This window comes from Cervus elaphus, chromosome 4 (assembly GCF_910594005.1).
Source record: "Cervus elaphus chromosome 4, mCerEla1.1, whole genome shotgun sequence".
NCBI lineage: Eukaryota > Metazoa > Chordata > Mammalia > Artiodactyla > Cervidae > Cervus > Cervus elaphus.
The window spans coordinates 41,032,501-41,044,347 of NC_057818.1; the positions used below are offsets into that span (position 1 = coordinate 41,032,501).

At 34.5% G+C, this 11,847-nt stretch overlaps 1 protein-coding gene across 3 annotated transcripts in view; it reads left to right on the forward strand.

The window, feature by feature from the left end:
* The window catches only part of URI1 (URI1 prefoldin like chaperone), a 63,190-nt gene extending 52,498 nt beyond the window's left edge, over positions 1–10,692 (forward strand). For 2 of the 3 annotated variants that reach the window (XM_043899037.1, XM_043899039.1), the window contains 5 exons: positions 562–736; positions 2,249–2,591; positions 4,591–4,733; positions 5,515–5,764; positions 8,926–10,692. In XM_043899037.1, coding sequence (XP_043754972.1) covers positions 562–736; positions 2,249–2,591; positions 4,591–4,733; positions 5,515–5,764; positions 8,926–9,108 — 1,094 coding nt within the window. In that variant the 3' untranslated portion in view covers positions 9,109–10,692. The remainder of the gene's footprint in view (positions 1–561; positions 737–2,248; positions 2,592–4,590; positions 4,734–5,514; positions 5,765–8,925) is intronic. The other variant, XM_043899038.1, reaches the window with a different exon arrangement.
* The last annotated feature ends 1,155 nt before the right edge of the window (positions 10,693–11,847 follow it).

Consider the following 11,847-nt stretch of genomic DNA (forward strand, 5'->3'; position numbering starts at 1 on the left):
CTCATATATAAAATTATAGTAGAATTTCCCCAGGATTAGGCTCCATAGATTTCTCCTAGGGTATTCGGGTCTGGCAGTGCCTCAGAATTGAAAGTATCCTGTGACAAGGCTTTTATGTGTTACTTTAGTAACTAAATTCTCTTGAGTAAGGATGGAAGATGGGTATTACTTGTGTTGAATTTTGCGTTATAACTAGAGTGCATTGTGACCATTTCTGCTTATGCATTTTTGAAGCTCTCAGGCAGCTCTTTACAGTCTTTAATGTGCATGTGAATTCTCTGGGGCTATGGTTAAAATACAGATTCTGATTCAGCAGGTCTGGGGAGGCCCTGAGAGTCTGCACTTGTGAAGTGTTCTCCAGGGATGCTGGCACTGCTTGGTCCTTGAACTAAACAGGATTCTAAGAGTCATACATCATTGGAACTCTACTGTTTGGCTTAAAAATCATGTCTTGCTCTTTCTCAACATCCTCCTCACCTCAAAAGAAAGTCTCATTATGTCTAGGTTTGTGCCTTTCAAAAATTGGCTGTTAATGGCCATGTCCTTTTCTTTTTTAAATAGCAAAACATCGAATTGCTCATAAACCTCACTCCAAACCAAAAACTTCAGATATTTTTGAAGCAGAATTTGCAAATGATCTAAAATCCAAGGATCTGCTTGCTGATAAGGAACTGTGGGATCGACTTGAAGAACTAGAGAGACAAGAAGAATTGCTGGGTGAAATCGATATTGATAGGTACCTAATGACAAATTTCCTTACACACATTTCCTTATAAAATATGTGCCCCTTGAATAAAATACAGAAAAGCACATTATACTAAAATATCAATAACCCTACCACTCTAAGGCAAATACTAATTCTCTAGAATATCTTCCTTTAGGTCAGTGTGTTCATGCACATGCCCCATGCATATGTGTGTAATAGAAATACTTAAAATCAATATACTTGTTTCTTATTATAAGATTTCAGCCATATTTTGTATAATAAATTAAGATACCAGATATTTATAATTATGGATACTTTATATATTACATTTTAAATGAGTTATTTTTTTTACTGTAGTTAAGATAATGTAGTATGTTTGAATGACTTGTTAAAAAGAAAATAAGCATTCAGTTTAAGTTTGTGGCTATAAAGTGTTTATCTTTGCTTTCCTTTGCAAACTTTTTTGCTTATTGAGCATATAGTTTGTAATCTGGGCTTCCCTGGTGACTCAGTGGTAAAGAATCTGCCTGCAGAGCGGGAGATGCGGGTTTGATCCCTGGGTCGAGAAGATCCCCTGGAGAAGGAAATGGCGCAACTCACTCCAGTATTCTTGCTTGGAGAATCCCAGGGACAGAGGAGCCTGGTGGGCTATAGTCCATGAAGTTGCCAAAGAGTCTGACATTTAGCAACTAAACAACAATGAAATTTGTAATCTGGTCAAGTAGTTATAAGTATGAAAAACTTGACCCAGTTACCCTTTGAAATACACAGTGGTGCTTACTCAGAATTGTCAGAGTGCTTAGTGAAAGGTGTTACCATAGAAGTTGCTATATTATTTTACTTAAATGATATGCAGAGTTAGTTACTGTGAAAAATAAGACACAAAGAATATTTTTTTCACTACAATTTCACCTATACTTAGGTCTTTTTAATTAACTGATACTGTTTCATTTTTGTAAATCAGTTTTGAATCTTGTGATTTTCTACCTTGTGATTCTTTTTCAATTTTTGCATGATGTTGTTTCCATTCTGTTGCATTTCGGTTTTGTTATTTTTATAAGGTCCTCGAATTCTTTGTAGAATGAAGCATGGGAAATGTATATGTATGTGTATAAATCATGTACATATGTAGAAGTCTTAGTTTAAAAATTATAACAATACATGCTTATAAAATATTTTGATTATGAAAATAGAAAATTAGAATATGTTACAATTCTGTGGCTGTAATTTCTGGTCTTCAAATAGAGATAACATTCTCTGTGAATTTTGTGCTAATTTATGATTGTATTATTTTATTGTGTTTTATTTTATATGACCAATATCTTCCTTACAAAGATAAAAAAATATTCTACTTATGTTTGAATAGCTACAGTATAGAATTAGCATAGAAACCATTTTTTCATTCATTTCAAAACATTTTTATTAACCTAGAAATCTAGTTTAGAAATATTCTACGCAAAACCTTATTTTTTACCCATTGAAATTAACTGAAAAAATTCTAATGAATTTGTTTGACCTTGTTTTGTTTTTCTTTACTATTAGTAGTAAGCCTGATACTGTGATTACAAATGGAGAAGATATGTCCTCTGAAGAGGAAAAGGAAGATCAGAACATAAATGTGAATATGATGCATCAAGTAACAGACTCTCTCACCCTCAGCAATTGTTATAACAGTCTTACAAATTCAGAACTCTTCAATGGTCAAGTGAATAGTCCATTGAACTATTCAGTGAATGGTTCAAATTCTTACCACAGTAATGAAGATGATGATGATCATGATGGTAATGATGATGGTGGTGATAATGAAAATGACCATGATACCTTAGGGGTTGAAGATAATTCTATACCAACAATATATTTTTCTCACACTGTCGAACCTAAGAGGGTTTGTATACTTTTAACTTTACTAATTTTTTCATATGATTTGAATATTAATGATCATCCTCCAAGCTCTTTAAAAGAACAGTAGTAACAGGGATTAATATTGTTGATAATACCAAACAAGAAAACCATCTTTTGCCTCTTGTTATGACCAGTTTTATCTGAAAGAGAAAAAGAAAAAAGTCTAGATAGTTAGCTGGTATTGGTCTGTTGTTCCCTTGAAGCCACAGTACAATTTGAAATTTGGTGGTCGGGAAGGAGATCAAATGAGTATTTGGGTATATTTATGATGAAAGTAACTGGCATTAGTTAAATTTTTAATTATATCAGGTTGTTTCTGTGTGAGCATATAATGAATAGGAGCATGACGAGCAAAAAGGAAAAATTTATCAGGAAATAAAAATTCGTTCCATTTCTCACAAAGTAAATATAAGCATCTCTGGGTATTCAGGACTTTATAGAGTTTTGGTATTTTAGAGCTGGGGGTTACTAGAGCGAGAGCTTCTAATACAGCTTTTCTTAGTATCAAAAGACTTTTTGTTCCCTCTTTACTTATTGTAGAATCCCCAGTTTTTAAATCCCAGATCAAAGCAGGTTGGATCTCACTGAAGGAAGGACCTTAAACTCATTCCCTTGCTCTCTTGGCCTCATAATACTGCTTTAAGGAGCCACTGGGAATTTCATCTTTCTAATTTGTCTTTCTCAAGGAAACTTAAGGCATAGAAGACCATAGAGTGAGTTAGTAATAAAACAGGGACCCTTTTGTCTTAATTTAGTGCTTTGCTTTTTTCTTTTTCTTTTTTTTAGCTATAAGCTACCCTTGTAGGGGTTGCCTGTATCAAAGTTAACGGTCTGTGGTTATCAGTCTTAAGTGCCTGTGATTATTATTTAATGAAACATATTTAAAACATATTTACTATTTCTTAGGTCCTTTTAAATGTTCCCTACTCTAATGTGAAGTGAAATAATTATATGGTTTTTTAAAATATATATTCCCATACTTCAGACTAAAAGAACATCTTGTGAATTCTTTGGAAAAAATTGACCTATTACCAGAAAAAAATTTTTGTTTTGTGATTTTCTTTTCAAGCTTTAAGTTGGTTTTCATTTAGATAAAGCAGGAAGAATAAATAATATTTGCAGGAATGTTGTGGGGAAGAACAGTCATTAATATGGAAAGATGGTATAAATGCCGAGTAGGGATAGAAGAATAATGTGTTAATCCTGAATAGCTTTGATTTTATTTTTTTGATCCTTAAATTTTTAAAAATTAGAGGTATTTAAAAATTTTAAATAGTTAAGCATTATCTCATATTGTTTTTATGACTTAAATTTTATATTCTTACTGAGTATTTATTTTGGTTAATTGTGCTCTTTGTTTTGAAATGCATAATTTAAGCCAAAAACTTATATCAAAGTAATGGGTGATGTGAAAGCTTATGATAATCTAGCATTTAGTTTGTATGTATTTTGCTTTTTGTATAATAATAGTTGCTGATGACTAGAATGGTCATTTAAAACTAGTCCCCAACCTTCTTTGGCACCAGGGACTGGTTTCATGGAAGACAGTTTTTCCATGGATAGGGCAGGATGGGGGGGGAATGATTTGGGGATGATTTAAGTGCATTACGTTTATTATGCTGCTGCTGATATGACAGGAAGCCAAGCTCAGGAAGTAATGGGGAGCAGCTATAAATACAGATGAAGCTTCGCTTGCTCGCCTGCTGCTTATCTCCTACTGTGCAGCCCAGTTCCTAGCAGGCCACAGACTGATACCAGTCCGTGGCCCAGGGGTTGGGGACCCCTGATTCAAGAAGTAATGCTGTAGAAGTATGATAAAGTAAGGACTTTTTAGGTCTTAACTGATAATGCACATTATTTCAGTGTCAAAATATGTAAACTGCCTCTATTACTATTATTTCTTTAATTGTAGAGTTTATTGGTTTTAGTTTTGACCTTAATTTCTCAAAAGGATAGTGATTTTTTTGCTGTGAAATTTTTAGGTCCGTATAAATACTGGAAAAAATACCACCTTAAAATTCAGTGAAAAAAAAGAAGAAGCCAAGCGTAAGCGAAAGAACAGCTCTGGCAGTGGTCATTCTCCCCAAGAGCTGCCTGTGATCAGGACTCCTGCTGACATTTACAGGTGAGTGGTATTCATAGACAGCAGGGCAGTCTTCTCTTCCCTACTCCCTTTTTGCAACTGGATATTTACAGGGAAAGGTTGCTCGTAACACAGAAGCCTCTCATTGGAAAGTGAGGTATTTTCATAAGAGTTAGCTCTGTGTTTTAAAGGCTCTCACAGGAGCTGCTGAGCCCCAACGCAGTTTCCCAGTTCAAAGCAAGTAGAATATTGCTCGGTTTTTTTGCACTTCCCCTCTTCACTAGTGCTTTTAAAACATTCCCAATCTGGTCAAAAATTGTATGTTAACTTTAGAAATGAAAGTGTGTGTTTCTCATGTGCTGGGTCAGCACTTTGCTACCAAACCTCTGGCAGTGCTTAGTTAGCCATGTGGTTTACCTTTTCAGAGTCTACGTACGCTCTTTCAATTTTTTGTTGTAATGTTTGCTGAGAAAGCTGTCATTTGAAAATATCTACTATTTTCATGACCCTTATTTGTAAAATAGTGAAAATTGCTAAATGACTTAAAAAATATATGTACATTTTGGACAAAACAATCAAGCTGTTGTCACCCAGAACATGCTTATAAATAAACTGCTGTATTTTATTGGGTCAAAAAATTATACTTTTAGAAATACTGATAAGGTGTCATTTGAGGCCACAAAATTACTGTGATAGTGAAAATTTTGGATATGTTTGAATAAAATATTTTAAATTAATTTCTGGAAAAGACTTAAAAAAATCATTATAAATTTATCCTGTTTTATGTTAACTGAAGAGTATATATATAATTTTTGTATTATAGGGTCTTTGTTGATATCGTGAATGGAGAATACGTCCCTCGTAAGTCAATCCTGAAGTCTCGGAGTAGAGAGAACAGTGTTTGCAGTGACACCAGTGAGAGCAGCGCCGCTGATTTTGATGACAGACGGGGGCTTCTGAGAAGCACTAGCTGTGAAGAGGCTGCTTGTAGTGATGCTAGTGAGAGCGTTTTGGAAGAGGAGCAACAAGAAAATCATCAGAAGAAACCTTTGCCTTTATCAGTAACACCTGAGGTTTGTGTATATCTTTAATTCTTCATTTCATAAAGTATCTTTGAGAGTTAAAAAGGTAGTGGTAGCTCCATTTCAAAGGGATATGCAACTTCAAATTTTCCCCATTTTACATAGTTATTTTGGGAGTTGAAAAGACTTAAAAAATTGTAGCTGCTGTATCTTCCAGATATGGTCTATGAATGATTAATCTTATTGTCTTTAAATTATTTTATTTTGTATAGTTATTTATTGACATTAATTGACAGGGTAATGGCATTGTTTATTTTGTAGCTTCTTTGGTTTATACATATATTTAGTCTCAGAAGTCATAGAGCCTAATTAATCATAGGCTTGTAATTTTTCTGGTAATTAATAATTTATAAAAGTCCTTAGCAGCTCCAGTATTCTTGCCTGGAGAATCCCAGGGCAGAGGAGCCTGGTGGGCTACAGTCCATGGGGTCTCAAACAGTCGGACATGACTGAGCGACTTAGCACAGCACACAGTCCTTAGCAAAAACAATGTAGGTATTAAATAAAATAGTGTGAAATTTTTTGGTAACAGAGTATTACCACTCTTGAAGTTCTATTTCTGTGAAATAGGAATTTTAATGTATCTTAATTAGAATATGTGTTTCATTTTTGGTTAGAAAATTGTTTGTTTTTGGCCATGCTGTGTGGCTTGTGGGATCTTAGTTCTCCAAACCAGGGATCCAACCCATGTCCCCTGCAGTGGAAGCATGGAGTCTTAACCACTGCACCAATAGAGAAGTCTCATGGCTAGAAAATAATTTAGCAGCTTTTTAAAAATAAATTCCACTAGACCAGACTTATAGCCAATGTTATAAAATTAAAATACTTCAAGTAGCAGATTATGTGCGTGGCTGTGTGCACACTCAGTCCCTCAGTGGTGTCTGACTCTTTGCAACCCTGTGGACTGAAGCCCACCAGGCGCCTCTGCCCATGGGATTTTACTGGCAAGAAAACTGGAGTGGGTTGCCATTTCCTCCTCTAGCAGATCTTCCCGACCCAAGGGACGGACCTGCATCTCCTGCATGGCAGGCGGATTCTTTTACCGCTGAGGCACTGGGGAGGCCCAACAGATTATACTTTTCTCTTTTAAACGCTTTGGTAGAGTTAAAGAAGAAAATAAGTACGTGTGACAGATAATTATCTATAGTTGTTCTATATTTTGGCTTGTGCCAGTGAAATTTTTAACTGTTGGAAGTTACGGAACCATTTTACAGTCTAGTGAGAGCTGTGGATCCTCTCCTCAGAAAAGGAGTGCGCACACACTGTCACCCACCACGTGACACACAGGTTCGTGTGTGGGGACAGAGTGACACTGGGAGATGGCACAGTAAGGATGTTACGGTTTCCATTACTCCCACACTTGACTTTTTTTATTCTTGTGTTTAGTGGGTATTTCAGGTTTTAATTTAAGAAGTATTTGGGGAGACTGGGGAACTCAGGCCCTTATCAAACTGATATACCCATTTGAGTATATGACAAATACATATTAAAATATTTATCTTTGTATATGAGTAAACATACATAAAACTTCTGTTGCTTGTGCTAAATGTCCCTAGGTGGTACAAATGATACTAAATAGTAATTGGCAATGGAGAGATCATTAGTATTTAGGTACAGTTTGTATGATTAGAATATTCTCCTTCCCTTCTCCCAATATAATTATCTCATTTGACCTGGAGAAGTATCTTATTTAATAGTCTTCCATACTGTTAGAAAAGCAAGTGATAGACTTTTGCTGTTTTTAAGTATCTGAAAATTAGGTTTTAGTAAGGAGTTAATGTATCATGATATAGTTAGAATTCAAGTCTAGAGTTTATTTTCATTTCATCCTATTTAATAGCTTTGCATTTTGTATTGAGCTGTTACAGTTAGCATCTAGATGCTATAAATTTTTTAATATCAAAATAAATAGTTCATGATTATGGAAAGTACTTTGAAAGATATTTTTCCATATCTTTAAATGTTAAAATATTCTTTTTCAAGAGCATTTTTTCTATAATAAGAAGGCTCTGTACTCATCATGATAAAATATAGTTTTTAGAAAAGTAGACTTTGAATTCCCTTTAAAAAAGCTGTACTCCACGCAGGGTCTCACAGTAGTGTGGGAGGGTCAGGGCATTCTCGGTTTTCCTTTGGTGGGGCAAGCTGGAGCAGATTGGCTTTTTAAACTACTCAAGTGATACATTGTCTTAACTGATTTGTTCACTTGGTAGACAAGGGAGAGTAAAATATACTTGACAGTTTGCATGTCAAATGTGTGTCAAATTTAAGTTTGTACATAATGAGTTTTTAGAAGATGAAAGTAAGGAGATTCCGAATATTAGAAATGTTTAAAAAAAATCATAGCAACTTGATTTTGATGGATCTCTCCCTAGAAAGATACAGAAAAGACCTGTCTTTGGTTTTATTTCCATCATTTTGTACACAGTATATACATTTATACATACATTTTGTACACATTATATATACACTACTGTAGACAAAAAGAAAAAATGTCCAGCAAATAGGGGGTTGAAATAAAAGAATAATTTTTGTGGTGTCTTGATTTCTGTTATTTATTGCATTAAAATTTGAGATAGACAATTATTTCCACTAGCACCAGCACTTTTAATTTTCTGTTTCCACTGACCTCAAATAAAATTGAGGCAAGATGCAATAAAATAATCAAATAATTGCATAAATGGACACCACCTAAGAGATGTCACTGCTGCTGAAACTAGGCTGTAGGCTTGCAGGCAGCATGGCCACCATAGGATAGCTCATTCATCAGTTGATGTTTGACACTGTAATAGAATTTTTAATTTTAATACATTATTTTTCACAGCATGATCTGGATATAAATGGAATGAATGTATGAAAGTTGAGGACCTTTTATTTACCCATTTTTTGAAAATCCCACATGAACATGTTTTTTACATTTTGTTTTCTTAACATGTGTACTGTTAAACATCTACTTATATTTGGTGGTGTAATTAAGATACTTTTTAGTGGTACTTGATTTCTATGAGCAATTTGTATTTTGATGTTGTAGTTTTGTATGTCAGAAAATCTAATGAAAAGAAATGTCTGATTGGCAATGCAATGCAGGATAAAGATTTTGTAGGCATCTTATTTGTGTTTTGTTATCATAATCTGATTTTGTTGTCTTTTAGGCTTTTTCTGGAACTGTAATAGAAAAAGAGTTTTTGTCACCCTCCTTAACACCACACCCAGCCATGGCTCATCCTGTGCTACCCACCATTCCAGAACGAAAAGAAGTTCTGTCAGAAGTATCAGAAGGAACTACAAAGAGGGTTTCAAAGTTCAAAGCTGCCAGACTGCAGCAGAAAAACTAGGGCCTGCCTAGGAAGTGGGAGTTTACATCCTAAAACCTAGTTTTGCAAGTGTTTAGAAAATGTATAGCAAAATATGTTACATGTAATTTGAAATAAGGCATCCTGAGTAAATTTGGCAGCAAGTTCTCTTACTCTTATTAGTGGTATTAAAAAAAAATCAAGGTAAATATTGAAATACTTTTAATTTTCAGCTTATTTTGTTAATTCTCTGAGTACTGTCAGCACTCATTGTTTAGGTTTGCTGTGTCATACAGTGGCAGCATTTTGATTATTTTTCAAAGAATGCTGTTGATGTGTGTTGTTTCTGTGTTTCAGACTAAATACTGGCAGTTTTGTTCCAGCTGCGATATTGTGCACACCATATGGACCATTTTAAAGAAACTTTTAAAATTTCAAATAGATTCAACAATTACATTACTTGCTTTACCTTTTTAAAGGCACTTTAAAAAAAAAAATCTACTTCTTGTAGGTTTTGCAGCTAGGTGGCTATTTAAAAAATCTGTCCCTGTTTGACTGACTGTTATTCTATAATCTCTATGGTAGAAAGCTCCATGTACCCAACAGAAAGTTTCTTTGGTGGAAAGAACGGTATTTTGTAAAACTTTTTTTTTTTTAAGTAAAAATTTTATGAAACTTGGTCTCTAAAATGTTGTGAACTTTATGATTCAGAATTCAATATAAAAATGTCTTTCATATATATGCTACATGCACCATACAGTGGATCCTTGAATTCTTATGATTCCCTAGGCAATTCTCCCCTAGTGTGTGCAGTTTTAAGTGGCATTTTATTTTGGGAGAGAAGGAAAAGTTGTCTAGATGATAGAAATACATAAGTAAATTTTCTTAAGTCAGAGGTTTTATGTTTTAATCTTCTGAACATTTTCGTTCTTTAAGGTTACTTTCCTACTAGTAAATAATTGAGTAACATATTTACTTTTGGCAGAACTCCTTAAAAAGAAATTTATTCTAACATTGAAAATTACACTTGGAAGTGTTAATCATTAGCTTGATGCATGCTAAAATGTAGCTTTTAAAAAGCATTTTGCATTAGTACTAAAATAGCCATCAATGCCAGTCCACCCTCTATTCATGGCTAAATATTTAAAGGTTATTTATAGCTTCTTTAATGAATTCTTGCTTAAACAAAGTGAAATTATGTCCTAGAAAAGTAGAAGCTATTTGTAACTAGAGCAGCACAACTGTAAAAATTTTATGAATATGTATCTTAGGAATAAGGGGATGAGCCTGAATCCCCACAAGTTAATGGATAATTCAGAACAGAGAACTGATTTTAAAAGATTGCCTAAAAATGTAGATTTTTTTTCTTCAGTAAATTTTGATCAACTGTATATATTTTTAGTTGAAAACTTTTTCTCTCAGCCCACCCCCCCTCCACAAAAAAAGAAAATAACCAAGAGTATAATCCCATGCACACAAAAGAGCCCACAGTTCCAACTGCTTGTCAGGTGAGCCTTTCTCTGATTTTCCCCCAGAAACAGACTTCATTATGGGGTTACTGTGGTGGTCTTTACAGACATGTAATTTCAAGAGTACTGTCATTAAATAATTTTTCATGTTTTTCAACTTCATCTTGAGCCTGTTGTTGTTTATGTAGTTTATATTTCTTCTTGCAAGTAGATGTTTTCCATCATGGAACAAAATGGTAGTAGAAACAAAGAAGTTAGATTTTCTGCTGAAGACCGAATAAAGGAGTGTTGCCCCATTTCATAGCTTCAGTCTTAAAACAGAGTTTCAAATTATAACTTAACCATATACCTTTATTTTTTATGGTTAAATTCAGTATTCAATATGATTAAATGAAATTGGTCTTAAGTGTTCTCTTTTAAATCATTGTAAAATACAACAGACTGAATTTTTTTTTTAACTTTTAATTTTGAACTAATTTTAGATCTACAGAAATATTGGCCAGAAATAGTAGATTTCCCATGTACCCCCTCATCTAGCTTCTCCTAAAGTCATTTCATCTTGTATGGCCAAAATACAATTATTAAAACCAAGAAATTCACTTTAGTACAATACTATTAACTAATTTCACCCACTTTGCATTCAGCATTATTACTGTGATGTTTGCCTAATAGTGGTTTTCTGTTTTGCCCATTCTTTCAACATTTATTTCTTTGAATTCTTTTGTGATGAAAATCTGTCATTCACCTCCCTGACCCCTGTTCCATTTATTAATTCATTTCTTTATATCAGTATGGACTTGGATATTCTGTTCTATGAGTCAAAATCCAATTGTCATTATTTTGTTGGCTCAAATTTTCACCTTTGACCTTTAGGAACTCCTTTGAGTTGACTCCTGAATTATTTGAACAAGTCTCCATCTCTTTTTGAACACTCTTTCTGACATCACAAAATGTTATAGGCGTGTCTTGTATTTTTCCTGCCCCAGCCTTGGAACTGGAGAAGGCAATGGCACCCCACTCCAGTACTCTTGCCTGGAAAATCCCCTGGACAAAGGAGCCTGGTAGGTTACAGTCCATGGGGTGACTGAGCGACTTCATTTTCACTTTTCACTTTCACGCATTGGAGAAGGAAATGGCAACCCACTCCAGTGTTCTTACCTGGAGAATCCCAGGGATGGGGGAACCTGATGGGCTGCCGTCTCTGGGGTCGCACAGAGTCGGACACGACTGAAGTGACTTAGCAGCAGCAGCAGCAGCCGCCTTGGAACAATAACCACTTCTCCAAAGAGCCCTTGATCCTTTTGTTGGACAA